The following is a 22,898-nucleotide window of genomic DNA, read 5'->3' on the forward strand; positions in this document are numbered from 1 at the left end:
TTTAATATTAAAGTAATATTTGAAAATTATTTAAATTATTTCAAACAGCACTTATTTTGGCATCTAAAAATGGTCATACAGAAATAGTCAAATTACTTCTTGTAAAAGAAGGAATTGATGTTAATGCTAAAGATATTTTTTCGTTTTATTTCGAATTTATTTTAATAATTTTATATTTCAAAATAATATTTGGAAATTATTTAAATTATTTGATACAGCACTTATTTGGGCATGTATAAAGGGTCATACAGAAATTGTTAAATTACTTCTTGAGCAAGAAGGAATTGATATTAATGCTAAAAATATTTATTTGTTTTATTTAATCTGAGTTAAATTAATTTCCAATTTCAAAATTAGATTTGGAAATTATTAAAATTATTTGAAACAGCACTTACGTATGCATCTAGAAATGGTTATATAGAAATAGTTAAGTTACTTCTTAAAAAAGAAGGAATTGATGTTAATGCTAAAAATATTTATTTGTTTTATTTCGATTTTATTTTAATAATTTTATGATATTTCAAAATAATATTTGGAAATTATTTAAATTATTTTATACAGCACTTATTTTGGCATCTAAAAATGGTCATACAGAAATAGTCAAATTACTTCTTGAGCAAGAAGGAATTGATATTAGTGTTAAAGATATTTATTCGTTTTATTTCGAATTTATTTTAATAATTTTATGATATTTCAAAATAATATTTGAAAATTATTTAAACTATTTGAAACAGCACTTATTTATGCATCTAGAGAAGGTCATACAGAAATAGTTAAATTACTTCTTAAACAAGAAGAAATTGATGTTAATGCTAAAAATATTTATTTGTTTTATTTGATATTTGTTTTAATAAATTAAAATTTCAAAATAATGTTTGGAAATTATTTAAATTAATTTGTAATGCACTTATGATCGCATCTTCACCAATATTCCAATCTTTAAAAGAAAGCAATTACTTGTACTCAAGAATAAATAAAGAAAAAAATACTAACATTAAATTTGATTTAATAAATATACAAAAATAAATTGAAATCAGCTCTAGAAGAATATCACCTTTTCAAAGGAGGAGTTATCACTTTGTTCAAATGCAAAAAAGAATATGAATCAAATAATGATTGGAAACTTCACGAATAAAGAATTCACCCAATGAACTAATGCAAACGACTTCTAACAGTAAAAAAAATCGCAAAGCATCAACAAAAACAAATTTTGATTTTAATCAAAACAAATTAAATTCTTATATTTAAACAAAAAGCTTCTTCCATACTAAAAGACTTTATATTCCGTGTATTCCTGCGTTATCGATATAGAACTCAGCTCTTGTATCCTGATGATATGGCGATATTTCAACATATATTGTTCTCACAGGCGCAGTCCTCGTCACCGCAGTCAGCATCGCTCCCATTTGGTTCGTTGTTATTGGTTGCGTTTGTTCAATTTCGTGTCGCATCTGCGTCTTGTTCACTCTCAGCCGCACATTTATACAGTTCGACCATGAGAATCCGAGTGCTGGAAGCCAATCGTTGGAGTACGAGGAGAATGCGGACATGTTTGCGGTGGCCTGATTCGATACTAAGACAAGTGCGTTATATGACGAACAAAGCCATTTAAGTGTCGTGGTGATATCGAAAAGCATTTTGGACTTGGCCGGCGCTGAGTTTATGTCATATTCTATGCGAAAAAGTGCGGCAATACTATCGATGATAATCAGTGATGGAGATGGATTCTCGGTGGAAAGGAAAAGCTCTGGAATGGAACTTTGGACAATGTCAAGAAGTTCCTCAACACAATTAGCTTCGGTAATTATTATGCCATTCAAGATTTCATCTTGACTGTATGGAGATTGGGTAAATTCGGCAATCTGAAAGAGGCGTTGAGTGGGAACTTTACCTTCGGTGGCAACAAAAATGACATTCCGAGAAATGTCAAAAATTCGTTGATTGATGGCAAGTTGAAATAAAAGATTTGATTTACCGGAACCTGCAAGACCACAAAACTCTACAATGCCTGAATCAGGAATAAAAATTGAATTATCGAGAATTGGATCATTAAACTTTCCACGAGGTGGTGTATATGTAAAATCTACAATATCTGGAAGAATAGTTTGTGCTACTGTGTCTAATATTTGCTGGCAAATATCAAGTGGAACTGAGGTTTGGTATGAAATTGAAAAGATTGGAGTTGAAAAAAGACGGGATGCATTTAACATCCCTTTATCCATAAGATTCTTTTTATATGTCCCTATGTTTAACTTACGGTCTATAATTGATATAATTGATTCGTCATTTTCTTCCATTGATTAAAGTGAACTTCACTTTACAGAAAGAAAAATGAATTCACACAATAGAAAGATGAAGAATCCACTGTTTAAAGAGTGCATTATATTAAACAATTTAGGAAAAAACGGAGTAATAATTAATTCTGAAAAATGGAAATTAGTGAAAAGGATTATTATTTAGTTATGAAGCATCCCACCGAGGATAACGTTGTTGATTGGGATAGAAACAAGCTTGAAAACAAAGCCGATCGTACCCAATACTGCAAAACCAACTCCTGTTGCAATTGCTGTCTTTTTGATTGTCTTCATGCTAGGAAGTGTACACCTTTTGAGAACGCGTTTGCAATCTTGTGTGAACTTCTTTGCTGGTGCATAAACAAGGTCGAATGCTTCCATTTATATTTTATGAGTTTTGACAATCTTTGTTTGGTTACATGTCTTCTCAATTTGTGGTAAATGACACCCCGCCACGGTTGTTATGAAAAAGTTCCATGGTTCGTATGGTTTTTTTGGCAAACAGGTTATTTTTAAGTCTTCCAAAACAGCATTATTTATCATATTTGGACATGATAATAGGATTTGATGATGTGTGAGAACATTAATGTTAAACATAATATTGAGTTTTAATTCTAATTTCATAATTTTTCGTTTTGTTTGATTATAAAAATAATTATAACTTACTCAATGATTGCTAAGATTATAGCATACACAAATCGTTCGTTTTAATCTTATAAAAAAAAAATATTAATAAATCCAAAGTCAATAATTTTAAAAAATGACAACGGGTTTACTTGGATCATCAACCTTCTCAACTTTAAGGTTAAGTCCAAAAACGGAACCAACAACGATTTGGAATAATTTTTTGACGTTGATGGAATGTGTGTTTGAACAGTAAACAAGAGGAGCTCCAATGGCACTTGCAAACTTCTTTGCTTTGTTTGTAATGGCAATTCTTTCTTGTTCAGGCAATTCAAAGTATTTATCAAATTTATTACCTACCAAAAAAACGCGAGCAGTTTGGTTACATTGATAAGCAGCTTTGTACCAATCACGAAGGGCTGTTAATGATTTAACATTTGATAAATCAAACATAAAAATCATTGCGTGAGCTCCTTCACAACAAATATTGAGCATATCCATGAAATTTTTTTGTCCTCCTATATCCCATATAACTAAGTTTACTGGTGTATTTTTAACGTTAATTGTTTTTTCAAGGAATTGAACACCAAGTGTTGCAATGTAATCTTCACTAAATGTTCCTTTGCAATATTTCACCATAAGGGATGTTTTACCAACCATTGTACTACCAATAAGAGCTATTTTTACTGTAACATTTCCTTCATTCGACATTGAACCAATTCCACTTTTTATGAGATTTACAACGTACTTTTGTATTTACACTTTTGTGAAATGAAATCAAATTGAATGAACGCGTTCATTAAACTCACTTTTTGTTTGAAAAACCGCAGACAAAAAATTAACTAAAAACATTTTTTTAGAAATAATCAGGAACTTGACAAACAATTTCAACACCGTTTGCGATTAACTGTTGTTCATTCACATCAGCCTTTAAAGGAATATGCCATTGTAAGTTTGTATCTTTAATATTTTCATATTTTACATCATTTAATATTAAAGTTCTATAAATAGGACAATTAAAAGTATTTAATTCTTTAGTAACTTTCTCCATTATAACGAATTTACATTTAGGTAACTTTGAAATAGGTAAAGTTTTAGCATTTGGTTGAATTATTTTGTTAGCATTTAAATCCCAATTTGCGCCAACAATATATAAACCATCTAAAACTATTCCTCCTTTAATATCATTTTTATCACCATCGAAAAAGAATTTATAATTCAAATTCTCAATTAATAATTTCCGTTGAATTGCAATTTCATTTAAGTAAGAAATTAATAAACTTTCCAAACTTGAAATCAATTTAATATTAATTGAAGAAGGAATTAATTTATTTCGATCCCAATTCATTAATAAATCTTCTTTTTCTTTTAGATATTTTAAGAATTCCGATAATTTTTTAGTTCCGAAATATTTAATGATATTACACCATTCGAAAGGAATTGAATTCTTTAAAATATTTTTGAAAATTCGTTCATCTTCTTTAGAGTTAAGTAAATTAATTAATTGTTTACGTATAAATGTTATTATGTTATTTAATAATATAATTTCATCATAAAAGAATAATTGTATTGGCGTTATAAATTTATCTTTTGTAATAACAAGAATGTTCGGAAGTTTATTTTTTAGAATATTTTGGATTTTTTGATTTACTTTTATTATATTTATATCATTATTAACTTTATATAACAATTTAAATGGTTGTGATATCCAACGTGATAAATTCCAATATAAAAAAGGTATAGAAATATATTTATTCATTTGTAAAATATCACATTTTGGGAACAATGGAATTCTATCCAAATTATTTAATTGGAAATCATTCGATAGTTTCCAAATATCAAATTCATCTGAAGAATTATTTACTAATGAAAATTCATCTTCTGAAATTCCATTATTAACAAATGAATTTATATATAATTTTATTTTTTTTAAGTCATAATGATTAATATTTGAACAACCGAAATATTTTTCATATATAAAATCGGAAATATTACGAATTTGGACATCATTTGAATTGATTGAATCGAATAAATCTTTAATTTTTAACATTAAATTCTTTAGTTGAATTTCATCGATATTTATTAAGTCATAAAATCCAATCGGTTTAATGAAGTTACGATAATTTAATAAAGAATATATTAATGATATACAAAATGTTAACTTTTTCATTAATTTTGGATTACTTGATGATTGGATATAAGAATAATGATGTTGATAAAACTCTAAAAGTTGTGTTTTTATTGATGGGAAATCTTCATAATTAAATTGTTCACATTTTAATAAGAATTCTTTTGATAAACCTTTTGTAGTATTACATAATAAAATTAATTTCGAAGTTGTTGTTGAATCATTTTGATATTCATTAAATATATTATATATTAAAGAAGAAATTTTTATATTTGATTTCGTATAATGAAAAATTATTATTTTATCATTTTTTATTGATTCTTTTATAACGTTTTCGATTGATGAAATATGTTCATAATCATTTATTAAAGAAAATGATATTGTTGAATCCCATTTATTTCGCATATTTATGTAATGATCAAGTAAATTTGTTGGATCACGTTTACCTTTAATTTTTATTAAAATTGGCGTTTTAGAATTTGTTATATTAAAAGATTCGATTTTAAAATAAGACAAATTTTTAATGAATTCATTACCAAAAGTTTCAATCACAAAATTATAAATAAAATTAAAAACATTTAAAACATTTGTAAATTTTAATTGATTTAAATAATCGTTTGAATTAAAATCGATTCCATGAAAATCAATTTTATTATTATATTCTTCATTTATATGTTTTAATATTAAATCGAATTCATTTCTTTTAATTTTATTTTGTGATATTTTTAATAGAAAACCAGTAATAAATAAGAAACAAAATGATTCTTTAAAAGTTATCATAGATAAAAATGATTTTGTAATGTTTTGTATTAATAATGAATTTAATATTACATGTTGACCTTCATTTAATATATTTTGATGAAAACCACTTGAATTAATTGAATTTTTAATTGATTTCAAAAATAAATTTAATGAATATATATCATTTGAATTAATTTTATACATAAAACGTGTTAAAGATTCCCAAAAACTTATACAAAGTTGGATTTCATTCTTAAATATATTTTTATTCATTTTGATTTCAGATTTAATTATGGATAAATTCGATGATATATTATTAGTAGCAAAATATGATTCTTTCGATTGTAATAATTGATCAATTATTTTATCATTAGAAGAATTAATAAAATCAAAATTTTGATTATTTTCATATTCTTTAATAATGTTCGAAATGATATTTAATGTTTCATTTTCATATAAATTAATTTGATTAATATGAACAATTTCATTTTTTAATGAAGATATATAACGTGGAATTAATTCAGGTTCGAAATAATCGAAAAAACATTTTTGTATTTGTTTTTTAATCGAACTTAAAGTAAAATAAGTTGAATTTATTATAATTGTTCTTGAAGATAAATTTATTGGAATTTTATTTATGTCAAAAACATTTGTAAATAAATAAACTTTTTTCATCGAAATTAAATTACTAACTTTTTTCGATTCATTAATTTGTAATATTAATTCTACTTCATAAGTTAATTTATCAACATCGAAAAGTATTAAAGTTTTTCCATATTTTGTACATTCGAAAATTATTTTATTTAAATCATTTGATAAAATCGAAGTTACAATTAAATCTTTTTCTGCATTTTTTATTAATGAAAATATAATTCCATCAGGATCAATAATTAATGGAGTTCTTTTTACATTAGTAATTAATTTATATATTAATTTAATTGAATCATTTATATAATAATTCGAATCGATTAACTCATTATTTAATTTTAACTCAGTTGAGATGAAATGTAATGGATCATTAACATTTATATTAATTTTATATTTATTAAACTCTTGAAATATTAATTCGAATATTTCATTTTGTTCATTTTTCGACATTATTCCAAAATAAGCTAAAAAAATCGAAACAATTAAAGAATTTCCAATTATATTATTAATATTTCGTTCTATTTCTTCTAAATCAAATTTCCATTTTAGATATAATGAATCTAAACCTTTAAATATTATATCAAATTTACGTTTTCGTGATTCGAAAATCGTTTTTTCTTGTTCTAATTCATTACGTTTTTTAATAGAATTTTGGAATAATTCATATTCTTTATCAAGATCATTCGAATGATTTGTTAAAAGTGTTTTTTCATTTAATGAATCATTTAAGAAATCTTGAAGATTTACCATTTTATCTTCATAATCTTTAGTTTTCTCTTTAATTTTCTCATTAAGAGATATATATCGATAAGCATTATCAATCCAATTAAATAATATTTCAATTGAAGAATTTTCAAATGTTAAATTTTGTGAATGATTAAAAATTGGTTTTGCTTTAGTTATAAATTCGGAATCAAATGATTCTAAATCAATTTTAGAAATTAAATTAATGAAATTCGGATCTTTTAAAAGTCGTTTACCAAATATTTCATATCGTGAATTATGAAATATAAAAATGGAATACATATTCATAATTGTTTTAATTGTTGATTCATTAGAATATTCTTTTAAGTCAAATAGAATTTTATCTTTATTATCTTCAATGATTTTATAATAATGATTAATATTAGTCTTATAATTAATAAGTTCTTGTTGTAATTGATTAATATCATCGCCAAGTTTTTTGGTTTCAACTGTTTTTTGTCGTTCTTCATCTTCAATTTTCGATATTTTTGTTGTGATTTCTTCTTTTTGTTCAAGGAAATTTTGTTTTAATAATTTATCATCTTGATTAAAAGTTTGTAATATTGTTTTAATTGATGAAATCTTTTCATTAATTTCATTAATTTCAGTTTTAATTTTATCAATAAAAAGTAACGAATTTTTGAATTTGATTTGATCGTTTTTCAATTTTTCGGAATTTTTAATTATAAAATTCATAAAATAATGAACGAAATCATAAAAATGATTTGTTTTAATAATAGGGAATCTTTGTATAATAATTTGATGAATTTTAGAAATTAATTCATATAAATTATTTGGAATTAAATTTTGTATTAATTCATATTGTTTAAAATGTATAATATCATTTGAAGAATTTTCATAAAAATCAATTGAATCATTTAATAACTTAAATCGATAATACGAAGGCAATAAATTATAATCAAAAGTGTTATCATCATCAATAGAAATAACAAAATGAAGATAATATTTTAATATTAAACAAATCTCATTATAAATCAAAAGTTTATTATCGAAATCAATATTTTTAATTTTCGAAATTTTATTATATAAATCATTTAATTCTTCTTTATTAAAGAATTTATTGAAGTTATAATTATTAAATAAACTTTCTAAATAAATAAAATCTTTTTTAGTCTCTTTTGAATATCTAAAAAATATCACAGTAGGCTTATACATATATATACAATCTAATAAAGCAGAAGATAAAAATTTTCGATAATAATTTTTCTTCGGAATATTTTTTAATTGATTTTTAGGATTTATTAATATAAATCGATAATTTTTTAATAAAGAAATGAAATTTGTTAATGTATATTTTCCGATTGAAGTTTGACCTTCTAAAATTATATTACCAAATGGATATGTTAAAGCTCTTAATATTAAAAAACATTCTTCAATTATAGGTTTAGTTAAATTTAATATTATTTTCGTTTGACTTTTAGTTTTATTAATGTTTTGAAGTTCTTCTTGAAGATTTTGTTGAACATTTTCAAATTTTTCTTTTTGAAGAATTGCATTACATGTAAAATCTGTTTTGATTTCAATCATTGGATATATAAATTCATTACTTTTAGTTAATTTATGATCTTTAAATAATAATTTCAAAAATGTTTCAACTTCTTCTTTAAATGTTTTGTTTTTCATATTATTATAACATAAAAATTTGATTTCATATAAAAACATATAAAAAGAATTTGTTATATCTTCTTCATTAACACAATTTTTATTTTCTAATATCGAAAGAACATCAAGAATATGAAAATTATAAAAATTATCATTCGAAAATTTATCAATGAAAGAACATATTGAATTAATTAATAAATTTGATATATTAAAATGTAACGCAATATTTTTAATAATATAATTTTTTATTTTTTTATTTGGTGAACTTAATTGTATTATATTAAAATGTTTTAAAAAATTTGTTGGAAAGTTTTTAATTGTTTCTGTTATTACAATAACAAAAAATTTATGAATATTTGAAAAAGATATAAATTTTGAATCTTTTCTAGAAAATGTAATTAATTTCTTTGTTGCAATTAACATTCTGATGAATTCAATTGCATGAATATTATTCACAGGCACATTATCGAAGATTAAACAAAACGTTTTTTCTTCTTCTAAAGAAATCACAAATTTATTTGTAATAATTTTTGTATGTAATGATATAAATGATTGAAGAGATTTTCCAGTAGAATTTTGATTTACTGGAATTATTATTGGTATTATATCATTAACATTTTGTAATATATATTTTAATAATGAAGTTTTTCCACTATTTCGTGGTCCATGAATTATAAAATTTTGATTATTTTTTATTAATATTTTTGTTTGGAATAAAATTGGTAAAAATTGTGCAGTACAAATAGTTATATCATTTGGTAAACTTCCAGTTATTATTGGCTTTTCATTTAATTGATTTGATTCATAAGGAATTAATTTCCCTTTATAAAATCGTAATGATGATAATGAAGGCCTTGGAAATATATCCCAATAATGATCAGGCACTGAGAACATTGTCCAATCAGAAGGTATTTCAATCAAAAAAGATTTACACATCCATGATTCAAATGTTGATACATGTGTACTTTTGGAATATATAACACCGGAATAATTTATGAAAAATGATAATAATAAAATTATTTTTAATTGTTTCTTATCATAAATATCATCAATAACATTTTCTTCTTGTATGTAATATAATGTATATTTTAATGATAAATATGGTAAATGATCGGCTAATATATATTCTCCATTACCAATTTTTATGTTTGATTCAAAATAACATAAAAAATTCGGTATATGAAATATAAAATCAACAATTTCTAAATAAATTTTCTCAAATAATTTAGATAAAATTTTTATTAGTTTTTGATCATTAATATTCATTTCATTGATGACTCGCTCAAATATATTCTCAGGATATTTAATACTAAACATTAATTGTGTTCGATCGATTTGTAAATTATTCATTGCTAAAATTCCAAATCGATGAAAACAAGACGGAGTAAAATTTTCAATTGACGTCGTTTCGAAAATTAAATGAAAATTCTTATTACAAAAAATCGTATCCATTAAATTCGTTCTAAAAATCAAAGAATCATCAGAATTAATCATTTGAGAGATGAAATTTATGAATTTTTTAGTTAACTTGCCTTGGAAACGTAAGATATTATGATTTAAAGAATTATTATATAATAAATTATTTAAATATGAATGAAATTGACCTGATAACCAAACATAATCATTTGAATTTTTCTTTAATTCGCCAAAAATTCGTTTCCATTTCTCAGTTAAATAATAAAAATCTTGAATTTTAATTGGTAATAATTCCGGAAATTGATTTTTATATTCGTTATTATTTAAAATATTTTGTATAACATTTAAATACATTTCAACAATTAATGATTTACCACTATTAATTGGTCCATAAATTATAATACAATTATATTTTTGTATTAAATGATGAAGTTGAATCACTTTATCAATTAAATAATTTAATAAATTTTTATTATATTTTTTATTATAATTCATTAAAATTATTTCAGAAATAATTTTTTCTTGATTTAAATTATCAAATAAATCTTTTTTAACTATAAATGATTTAAATTGTTCATAATCATCAAAGATTTGGAAGTTTATATATAAAACTTTAAAAAATAATTCAATTTCTAACTCGGAAATTAAATCTTTATAATAATAATAACACGATCTTGCAATAACAAATTCTTCTTTTAATTTATTATTATTATTTAAAAATGATAAACAATTATCTCTTAAAGATATTCGTAAAATTTCATGCGCTTCATCAATTATATTTAACATTGATATAAACTTTGATTTAATTTGTAAATTTTGAAATATTTTTAATAAGCTTTTTATGAAATTATTTAATTTATTTGATATTTGTTTATTCGATTTAAATCCAAGAGAATTTAATTTGATTTCTATAAATGTCTTTAAATTCGGTATGTTAATTGCTATCGGCTTTAAATATGTATGTAAATAACTTGGAATTTTTTCGTTATTTAAAAAAGTTTTATTCGAAGTTATAAAAATATTCGAATTTTGATCAAATTTACATTTTTGATTTTCATAATTCCATTCTTTTATATTTAAACTTTTCACATGTTGATATTCACGTAATATATTATGTAAATAACTTAAAGTCTTTTTATCATATTGATGAATATTATGAAATATTAACCAATTTCCTGTTTGAATTGTTCCAAGTATTAATCTTTTTAAATTAATAATATTATTATCATTAAATGAAGGAATAGAAAATATAAATCTTCCGAATATTGAAGCTAAATAAGTAATCAAATGTTTTTTACCTGAATTTGAATCACCGATTAAATAACAAATATCTTTATCAATAATCGATTTACTTATATTATTAATAAATTTATCTGTTGTTTGAATATATAATATACTTTTGCCCCAATATTCATAACCATGTTCAATAACATTTTCATTAATATCAATGAATAATTGTTTTGTTTGTTTATTAAATCGTAACTTTAAACATTCTTTCCATTTTAAAAGTGATTTTTTCTCATTTAATGATTTTATTATTTTGATTTGGTTTTGAAATATGATTATAATAATTGATAACTTTTGTAACTCAATAGAACTTAATTGTGAATCTGTTAAATTTATTATGTTTTCGATATTTTTTAATAATTTTTTTTCATAATTATCAAAAGAATGAGGATTCTCATGATTATTAAAACATTCTTCTACATCATTAGTAAAAACAATTTGTAATGTTAACATTATAATATAAATTGGCGTTTTTAAAACCCAATCATTTAATGAATCTTTTTCATATGAATTTATTGAAGTAAAAATTTCATATCTTAAAGATGATTGCATTGTTTCGATTATTAAATTCGTCCATTTCTCAATTGGTCCTCTACAATGTATAGGATCAGGGAATGTTAATGAATCTGTTGAATTACCAATCATTCCATAAATTTTATATCTTTGGAAATCTTGTGTATTCGATAGATATAATAAAACATAAGGAGATTGATAATCGAAATTTTTTATATACATGAAAATTTTTCTTAAATGTTCAACTAAAATGGAAAAATCAGAAGTCGAAAACATATTAATTAATTCTTCATTACTTAAATAAAAAAATCGTGGAAAAGAATTTCGTTTTTCATCCAAAATTTTCATTGATGAGTTTAATATCTTCTCGACAATTTTATTATTTTCTTGTAATACTTCAAGTAATGAAGGATATGAACAAACATGTTTTAAAGTTTTATTTTCATTTGTATGTTTTATTAATGAAATCCAATATCTTTTAATTAAAAGGATTTCTTTAGTTTGTGACTCGAGAATTATTTTTACTTTTTCTTGTGAGAAAAATGATGATAATATTAACCAATTTGATTGAAATGTTTTCCAAGCTTCTAAAACTTTTGCATAATATTCTAATGAAGAAGATATATTTAAAATTTCGGATTCGATTTCTTTTGAATAAGGACTTGATAAAATTCGTTTAAGAGTTAATTGTGTATCAGAAATATCATTAAATAAAGGCTCTAAATTGTCTAAAATTAAAGTTTCATCGGATTTATTTTGTGAATCAATTATAGGTAATTGTGTTGAATTCCATTTAATTTTTATATATTCGAAATCATTTAATAATTTCGATTCATTAATACAATCATTAGTAATAATTTTAATTGTTTCTTTTTGATTTAAAATACCGAATTTAATTAAATCAGAAATTGTAATTTGAGGATTATAATGATTTGTTTGATTACATTTATCGAATAAAATATTCCAATATTTTAAATTCATTTTACTATTTGAAAGATTTTCTAATTCATTTAAACTTAAATATATTTTATTAGTTTCATTTATTAATTCTTGATAAAGTTTATTATCATTTAATTGAATTTTCTCTAATTGATTATGCAAATCAATTACAATTTTCGAGAAGTTATTCATTGATATATTGGAAAATGGTATATTTTCTATTTGATCTTTTAATTCTTTATAATCTTTGACTGATTGATATAATATTTGATTTAAGTTAATAAGATTTTGTAAGTTATAATATGAAGAAATATCAAATAATTTTATCCCTAAAATTTCTTGATATGATTGTAATGTTAAAACTTCTGGTTTAAGATCTTCGATTTTCTTTTTAATTGATATAATTTGTGGTATAATTATATCTGTTTTCGATGAATTAATTGTTGTTGGATATTCCGAAATAATATTTGAATATTTTTGTAACTTTTGTTCACTTTTTAACAATCGTTTTTGAAGTGTTAATATAAATGTATCAGAATAAACAAATTTAATATTTTTCGCATCATTTATAGATTCTTTAAATATTTTAAATTTATCATGAAGGAAATTTTGTGAATCTGAAACAGATTTCGAGATTTGTATATTATTTTCATTAAAGAAATGATTAAGTTCATCAATTAAAGTAATTTCTTGTGATAAATATATTGTAATTTCATCAATACCATTTAAAAAATTACAAAACGCTGCATAATCATCAAGTGTTATTGGGATCATTTTAATTTTTTTATTACAATAATCAAATATTTCTGTTAAAGTATTTGATTTATCTTTTGTTAAATTAATTAATAAATCTTTTAGTTTTTGTATAGTGTTTTTAGGTATTGGTATTAAATGATTTCGTAATTCTTTAATATCGATAAATAATGAATCATAAATAAAACATGAATGAAGTGTTTCAAGTTTCTTTTCATATTTCTTAAATCGTTGAATATCATTTTTAACCATTTGGAAATCAACATTTAATTGTTCACTTGGACAAAATATTATTTGGTTAACTATACCCTTATCATTTATCATATCGGATAAGTTATAAACTTTTTTATTATTTCCTTCACGTTTTTTTAGATATATATTTGAATTCCAATCTTTTTCAAGTTTATAAATTTTATAATATTTAGATAATGATTTACAAAATTGTTCTGCTTGATGATAAGAATTAGTTATTGAATCGATAATAATTTTTTCATATTTATTAATTTTTGTTTTATTTTTTATTAAGAAATTATATAAATTTTCATTATAATTATCATCAATTTCTTCAATTATAAATTCTTGAGTTTTATTATTCGTTATTAGTTTTGGTAATTCTGATATGATTAAAAATGTCTTTTTTAATGTAGTTTTAACATCATCAATTAAAGTCTCAAGATTTGGAGTATATTTTGGATTCCCATTTTCATCAAACCAAACTTCTATTTTAAATATTGATGATTGATCTTGAATTATATTATTTGAAGCGATTTTTAAACAACTTGTACAAACTTTTATTAATTCTTCTTGTAAGATATAATCAATTAATCGAATATAATGTCCAATAGATTTTAATTCATTATCAACCATTTGAATTCTTCTTTCTTTTTCTTTTTCGATTTTTTGTTCAAGAATAATTAATTGTTCAATGTTTGGATTCTTTCTTTTTATTTCATGGAATTCATTATCATTTACTATTAATCGTTTTGGATCTTTAATTTCATTTATAAATTTCAAAATTAAATTTACAATTTCATCAATGAATTTTCCATATTTTTCTCTTAAAAGTTTTTCATTAATGTTTATTGTGTTACGAAATTCTTCAATGGAATACTTCTTTTGTGGAATATAAAACACTAAATATTCTTTAATCATTTGTACTTGTTCTAATTTTAATGGAATTTTCGATAAATATGAAAAAAAATTGGAATTATTAAAATATGGATTGATATAAATCTTTTCACGTATTTGTTGATATCGTCGTTGCATAACATAATTCCTTAATAAACGAAATGGTTTCCAATAATAATAAAGTGAAAATGTTCGGAGTTTTCGAATGGATTCAAAAATTGATGATTCTTTTACCCATGTTTCAAGTGAAATTTGTTCGGTATTGCCATCTGGTTGTATACGTGTAATACCATTGGCTGACATAGTGAAATATTCTGGATTTATCTCTTGATATGTGACTTTCTTAAGTTCATATGGTGAAAAATGGGGATCTGATTGATCCATGGAATAATTTAAATATATAAATGGATGACCAGATCCATCTTTTCGTTTGGAATAATATGCAATAGGATCTTCTGAAAATGATATGGTGGATAAATCATCTTTTTCTTGAATTTGTTGCATTTTAGAAACCCCAATAGGATGTGGTATTAATTGGGATTTATGATGGCGTGTTATAGGAGTAGGCTGACGATTGGTTTTATTTGAAATTGGCTGCGTTATTATTTTTGTCTTATTTCGTATCGCTAAAAGACTGGGATTTTGTGTTTTAAGGAGATCATCTGGTTTCTTATTCGAAGGGTTTCCTAGTTCATATTCATTGCAAATAGAATCAATTTTTGTTGTATTAAATAGTTTTCCTGATTTATATGATTCTTTAATAGATGTTTTTATAGGCCTTCTAATAGTTGTTTTTAAGTGCTTTGGAATACTAATATCATCATTTTCATTGTTTTTCATACAAGAAATAAACCCAAAATCAATTTTTTTCCAAACGTTCTTCTTATATAACGGATTTTTAATGGGGTGTCCCTAAACCCAAATTAATCTTTTTTGGAGTCATTTCTTTTGTGGAAAATAAAATCTTTGAATATCGATAAACATAAAAATATAATATTAAAGATAACAAAACGCAAAATTTCAGTGTTACAAATGAAAGGTAACATTGATATCATTTTACTCAAGTATAATTTATAGAAATAAGAAAATGCATTTCTATAAACAAAGTAATAATATTATTGTTTACTTCTTTTTGCAGCCACCAGTAACGATTGCAACAATGATCATAACAACACCAATGATCATTTGCATTGATCCTGCAGCAATTCCAAGATCAGCTGCAACACCTAAAGTTGCAATACCATTAAGTGCATAGTATACACCTCGGAGAATTGGTGAATCGACAAAACTAAAGTATTTTGGAACAAAGATAAGACCAAGTTCTGCGATTGCAAATACTAAGTTAATTAATCCAAAACAAAGATAAGAATATGAGACATAGTAAAGTACGTTTCTATTTGATTTTGGTTTCCATCCTGCTTTGACTGTACCGCCAGTTTCAAAGACGCAAAAGTATGCTGCACCTGCAATAACCTCAATGCAAAAGGCTAATATGGATATTACTGTTTGGATAGAAAATTGGAACCCCATTAATAAATAATAAATTCGTTATTATTTTTTCTGAAAAATACGTTTTTTCGCAAAAGTGCCGAAAAATTCAAGGAATTTGAACAAACTCGTGCACGATATCATCCGCTTTTCTTGTTGATTTCACAAATTGTCTTGAAATTCAATATATAAAGTAAAGCAATTAATCGCGAGACTATTTTTATTTTATATATAATTGTATTATTATGGGTTAAAATATTTTCTTCCGAAATCTTAAACTCATTCTAGAATTTTCTAGAAAAAGATTATTTCATAATTTAAACTTTGGTTGATGATTATATTTATTTGTTGATTTTACTAAATGTATCATTCGTTAATTTGATATTTACATAATATTCCTTTTTTTATGTTGACCAAAATGTATAAAACCAAATTAAGTTCAATAAAAAATGAATGAAGATGATCATAGAATTTCGATTCAACTTCCATTAAATCGTGGAGAATCATTCACAGTTAGATCAAATAAAGTGACATTAAAAGATAAAAATTTAAGAACAAGAATTTCAAGAACAAATTCAAAAAAATCATGTAAGTTGCTAAATATGAATCTAAAGCCGATGCCTAAAGAAAATCCAGAGGAATATACAGTAAATAATTTAAGCTTATTAAAGACATTCTATATAAATCTTTCGTTAAATGAAGAAGAAATTAATTTAGCAAATAATATTAACAAAAATTTATATAAAGATCCAAAAGAGTTTAAAATGAATGAGAATGAAGAAGTCGAATGTGCTTCATACTCTCAACTAGTTTTATATCTTACTAATCCAGAATCAAAAGTCATTTTTCAAAAGCAATTTTTATTTTCATTTACATGTTTTTCAAATCCTCCTTTACTTCTTGCAATGGTTATTACAAGATATTTTGCAAATACTGAAAGTATTTCAAGTGAAGAACTTTTAGAGCAAATAAGAAATAGAATTGTTCGTATATTATGTTCATGGATTAAAATGGCGTCAAGTCAATTTACTTTATCAATGATGGAGGTACTTCAAAAATTTCTTCTTGTTTTAGAGGAACCGAATATAGCTCAAACACAACAATCGAGTCAATATTTAATTTTAAAAAAAGAAGTTGATAAATTAAAAAACGGAACCATTCGAATTCGGGAAAAATCACAACAATTAATTCCTCCCATCCTTCCAAATATTCCAAAAGATAAAAGGGATTCATTTAATTGTTTTGCTCCTGAAGAAGTTGCAAGACAATTTACTTTAATTCATCTTAAAATTTTTCAACAGATTGAACCTTATGAATTATTAGAAGGAATTTGGAGTAATAAATGTATTCAACATATTCAAGAATTAATTAAATATTTTAATTCTTTTTCTGGTTATGTTTCTTTATCTATAATTTGTGGTGAAACACCAAAAGATCGATCGAAAATGTTTAAATTTTGGATTGATGTTTGTACAGAGTTTGAAAAATTACAAAATTTTCATGGAATGTTTTCAATTATTTGTGGTCTTCAACATAAATCTGTTACACGTCTTACAAAGACAGTTAAAATAATAACAAATAATAAAAATGAAAGAAAAGCAAATTTTGAAAGGATGTTAGAAAAATGTGATCTTTCGAATGATTATAGTAAATATAGAGAAATTATTTCAAATGCTGTTGAACCGTGTGTTCCTTTTATTGGGTGTTTCCAAAAAGATCTTGTTTATATTCAAGAAACATATCCAAGTAAAATTGATGGGTTAATTAACTTCAAAAAATGTATTGCTAGTTATGCTTTACTAAAAATAATACAAAAATTTCAGAAAAGTGTATATAATTTCACAATAGTTCCAGAACTTCAAAATTTAATTGAAGAGCTACCAGAACCATCAGAGAGCGTTGATTTAATGAAATTATCAATTGCTAAAGAAAAAAAGAAATAAAACTTTAATTATTAAATATGAATTTACTTGTTACATGTTTTTTTTTTTTTTTTTTTTTTTTCCATCGCTAAAAAAAATTAATAAAAAAGTCCACTTACAAGACTTATCATATTGTGGGGAAAATTTGATCCATGAAACATATTTTCAATTGCATTATTAACTTAGCTAAAGTGAATGGTGCATCTTAAGAGGTTCGACAAGTAATTACTCAGAGTTGTGTTGTATTTGTGAAAATATCGATATTCTTGAGTTAACACATTCTAATTTTTAATATAAAATGAATATAAAGTAATATAAATAATGAAAAAGAGTAATCAATCATAATAAACACGACTTTTTACAACACAATTTTGAAAAGATGCATATTATACTCAAAAACGATCATTTTTTTTAAAATCTTGAATATAAAGATTTACTATATAAAACGGAAAATGGCCAACATGATGTGAAAATGGTATAGATGAATTTATGTTTAATTTTTAAATTTATGTTTATGTTTGTCGCAACTAATAGTTATTGTTGTGATGAATACAGAATTCCATTACATTGTGAAAATGTTATATACGAATTTATGTTTAATCTTTCAATTTATGTTTACGTTTTTCGCAACTAATAGCTATTGTCGTGATGAACACAGAATTCCATTACATCCAATTTATTAAATATATTATCAGTTTTGTCTTGTTGCTTCTTTCCATCTTCGCATATTATCGAGCAGCTGCTGTCTCAACACGTCTGTTGCCTTCCATTTCGACGCCGCTATTTCGATCAGTGGCATTACGTATTTCTCTGCGAACCTCAACTCGGAGACTTCTATTTTCTCGTCCAAATTGTTCTGCATGTTTTTTGTTGGCATTATTCCGTATTTAATTTTCTCTTCTTGCATCAGTTGTTTCATTTCCTTTCGTAACAGCATTGCGTTTTTCATTGCTATGTTATAAGGCCTTGCGACGTTTGATAAGTTTGCGATTTTAATGAATAATCGCATTAAGTTCATATTACTATGGTCACCGCTTTTCCACAATTGTACGAAGTCATCTTGTTTATATATACCTGCGCTTAATATCAATTGGATGAACACGTTCCAAAACTTTTGTTTCTCTGCTTGATTAAAGTTTTCGATGAAACACATTTTCTTATTAGTTAATATTTGTATTGTATATTTCGCATACGCCGTTTCTTTTGCTGATTGATTCTTGAATAATATGTTTAATGGTAATTGCGATAATGATATTGATCCTTCATTTTCATCATCGACGCCAAGGTTATGCATTAACGAAGCTAAAAGTAACGCAAATAATTCGATGTCATCTAAGTTTCGATCTTCTTTCGTCATTTTCAGTAAACAGAAAACAGATTGGATCGTGTCGAATGAATGATGAAAGTTATGATATGGTAAATCACTTGAAATGGCTTGTAACAACATAATCAATTGATAAAAAACTATTTGCGAAATCTTCAGCTTTTCCAATAAGTTAAAATATGTAAAACAATATAACACTAATTGTAAAATTCGATCTGAACGTGTAATACGTGTATCGACTGATGGGTTCTGCATAAAAAGTTCTTCTTCTTCATAGATTTGAACTTTCTTTTGACTCGCAATGATTTGTTCCGATTTACTATTAAATAAATCAAAGATGGAAGTGGATTGGACATTGGTATGTAATAACGCTTTGGAGATAGCAAACCCTGCAAATGATGCCATTGCAGTCACTACTTTCTCATCGTCTTCCGAAAAAACTACGCCATCATAGCCAGGGATTTTGTTGATTAACATAACAACGCCAATCGATGAGCCTTCTTTGGGATCAATTATAGGTGCGGCTAAAAGATTATGTGTAACAAAACTCGGAGTATGTTGATCTAATGATGGATCCCAACGCATATCTTTCGTGACGTCATGAATGTTGATGATTTTCTTTTCATTTACAACTTCTTTAAAGATTCCAACATTAGATGATAATTTATCACGTGAAATTAAGCCAGCACTTCTTAAGCGTGTTCGATCTGATTCAATTAAAAAAACTACACAACGTTCGGAATTAATTAATGCAATACCACTCTCGGCTATATGCTCCATGATAAGTGGTAATGATTGTTCACGTGACATAGACATTGTTAGATTTAAAAGTTCTTCAACTCTATCTTTCATTGTGTTTGTATCATCAAATAAATTTGCATTTGATAATGCAATCCCACAAAATACATTAAAGGCTTTCATTAAGTCTATATCGTTTGCTGTAAAAACTCCTTCTTTTCCTTGTTTGTTTATCATTTGAGTTACACCAATAATAGTTTCAGCTCTACCTATAATTGGCAAACATAAAATTGATTTAGTCCTATAACCTGTTGATTGATCGACTTCATTATTAAATCTAGAGTCTTGATAAGCATCTTGAATATTTAAAAGTTGTCCTGTAGTAGCTACATGTCCTGCTATACCTTGTGAAATCGGTAATACAATTGAACGTGAAGTTCCATATGCCACTTTTGATAATAAATATTCTCTTTTTCTATCTGTTATAAACAACGAGCACCTATCGGCCGAAACTAAACTTCTCGATCTCGTCATAATCATTTCAAAAAGTTGGTCCTTGTCTATAACCGATGACAAAGATTCTGCGGTTGTAAGTAATTCTATATAATGATCCTGAGCCGTTAAAACACGTTTTAAATTTAATACTTCACTTCTATATCTTTGGAAATTAGAGAAAGTTCGAGCTGTCACTGCTGACAAACTTCCTAAAAGGATAGCGTCATGTTGATTAAATATTGTACTCCCACGTTTTCCTCTACATATAGCTACACCGAAAATTTCATGATTTGGTGAACTTTCATTTATCATTGGAGCAGCTATAACAGATCTGGATCGATATTCATCATCAAGTACCTTATTAAAGTGTGGATGTTCAGAAGCTATAGCGATATTAACGATTTCACCTTCTTGTGCAACAAATGATGCAATTCCTCCTTGTCGAAGTGGAACTCTATGCTTTTTCCCACTTCCTCCTGCATAAAACTCTAAAACTCCATGTTGCCAGTCGACGAAAAATATTTGTGCGACTTCACAATTAAGAGCTGATTTCAAAGATTGACAAGCATTCGATATTAATGACCTTTGCTTAAGCTCATTACCTGTTGCGGAATATACTATCGCAAGGATTGAGCGGATTTTTGATGCACTAATTTTTAATGTTGCTAAAAGTGGCGGAAGTTTTGTTTCTAAATGATCTAATAATAAGTTATCAAACTCAGTCCAAATGGTTCGTGATGAAATTGATACTATGGCTATAAGTTGATGTGTAAGTGGGTCTAAAAGAGGTAAACAAACAACACATACTGATGATTCAAAAAATGCTGAATCGGTTTCTGAATTATACCAATCACTTTCTTTCGGATTGGAGATAATTCGTCGCTTCATATTTTGGGCTGTTTTACCAACAATTCCGGTATTTGGTTCAACACGAGTTTTTTGTGTGGGTGAATATAAGATGTGCGCTGTTGGAATATTAAGCCAAATTGTAATCTTACGTTGATTAAAGGCTGTAGATAAACTTGTTTCTAATTCGAAAATATCAATATCAACATTTTGTAAATGACCCATTGTGGAACAAAGTGAATCAATGATGGCAAGGCGCTTCATTTGATCCGTAATTTCCGTGAGAGCTGCACCAAAGGTATCATTTGAATTAAATGATGTGAAATATCTATATACATCATCTTGAGAAAAACCTTCGCCATTAACAAATGGACTCATTAAAAAAGTGTCGTCGTTGAGCTTGGAAACAACTTCTTCTGGCGTCATTTTATATTGATTAATTCCAACATGATTTTCTGATGAGTTGAATAGACGAAATGTTGGAGATAAAACATTGATCTCGGAATTACCAGTATTTGGATCGAATATAAAATCTTCTTGTTTATTATCCAAATCAATTTTTCTGATTCTATCAAAAATGTTTTCATTTTCTTCAACAGGAAGAGGAGATAATGGCCCTTTCCCTGTTAAAGGTCTCATTCCGATTGTTGGGCTTATTATGCTTCTTTCCCCAAAGCTCATTTGAACGGTTTGTTCGTTATTAATGTGAAACGTAATTAAAAAATGCGAAATAATTCATAATACAAATTAGAGAAAATTATTAATTATCCCACATTGCTATACTTGGGTAAAAGCTTGATGTTAAATATGGGAAAGAATCTTTATTACAGATTAGGTAAATTGATAAACTATCATAAACAATCACACAATATTTTAGTAAATATGTTCAATGATATAGTAATGGGACAAAATCAAGATGTCAACAAAATCCTAATTAGAAATGCAATAAGCCCCCAAACCATTACGTCAAATCTCTTGCAAAAAAGTGAAGCTAAAGCCAAAAAAATTAATGCTTATCCTATGGAAACAAATTGTATAACAGGAGATGGTGTTGATAATATTTTTGATTTTTGTTGTACTAAAATGCATGACAAAACAATGAGTCCAACAAATGAAAATGATAACAATAGCAGTAATTATGGTGATAACAGCAGAAACATCAATAATAATAACACTCCAAAAGAAGTTTGTATCACTCAATAAAAAATAATTAATATTAAATTTGTTTCAATATCATTTTGTACTCA

The 22,898-nt window shown here is 24.9% G+C and overlaps 5 protein-coding genes across 5 annotated transcripts; all 5 read right to left on the reverse strand.

Moving 5' to 3' along the window:
• Positions 1 to 1,277: 1,277 nt before the first annotated feature.
• Positions 1,278 to 2,297, reverse strand: GO595_005196 (DNA repair protein XRCC3-like; the record flags this gene model as incomplete). The annotated part of the gene is made up of 1 exon (XM_067918413.1): positions 1,278 to 2,297. One exon carries the CDS (start codon positions 2,295 to 2,297, stop codon positions 1,278 to 1,280), a length of 1,020 nt encoding a protein of 339 aa, XP_067774746.1.
• A 159-nt stretch (positions 2,298 to 2,456) lies between these two features.
• GO595_005197 (Protein transport protein Sec61 subunit gamma) lies at positions 2,457 to 2,675 on the reverse strand (the record flags this gene model as incomplete). The annotated part of the gene is made up of 1 exon (XM_067918414.1): positions 2,457 to 2,675. The coding sequence occupies one exon, from the start codon at positions 2,673 to 2,675 to the stop codon at positions 2,457 to 2,459; it is 219 nt and encodes a 72-aa protein (XP_067774747.1).
• A 372-nt stretch (positions 2,676 to 3,047) lies between these two features.
• On the reverse strand, positions 3,048 to 3,629 carry GO595_005198 (small GTPase; the record flags this gene model as incomplete). The annotated part of the gene is made up of 1 exon (XM_067918415.1): positions 3,048 to 3,629. One exon carries the CDS (start codon positions 3,627 to 3,629, stop codon positions 3,048 to 3,050), a length of 582 nt encoding a protein of 193 aa, XP_067774748.1.
• A 12,331-nt stretch (positions 3,630 to 15,960) lies between these two features.
• GO595_005199 (uncharacterized protein) lies at positions 15,961 to 16,368 on the reverse strand (the record flags this gene model as incomplete). The annotated part of the gene is made up of 1 exon (XM_067918416.1): positions 15,961 to 16,368. The coding sequence occupies one exon, from the start codon at positions 16,366 to 16,368 to the stop codon at positions 15,961 to 15,963; it is 408 nt and encodes a 135-aa protein (XP_067774749.1).
• Positions 16,369 to 18,939: 2,571 nt separating this feature from the next.
• GO595_005200 (GAF domain containing protein) lies at positions 18,940 to 22,290 on the reverse strand (the record flags this gene model as incomplete). The annotated part of the gene is made up of 1 exon (XM_067918417.1): positions 18,940 to 22,290. The coding sequence occupies one exon, from the start codon at positions 22,288 to 22,290 to the stop codon at positions 18,940 to 18,942; it is 3,351 nt and encodes a 1,116-aa protein (XP_067774750.1).
• Positions 22,291 to 22,898: the final 608 nt, after the last annotated feature.

The sequence above is a fragment of the Histomonas meleagridis genome, assembly GCF_020186115.1.
Source record: "Histomonas meleagridis strain 2922-C6/04-10x chromosome Unknown contig_32, whole genome shotgun sequence".
NCBI lineage: Eukaryota > Parabasalia > Tritrichomonadida > Dientamoebidae > Histomonas > Histomonas meleagridis.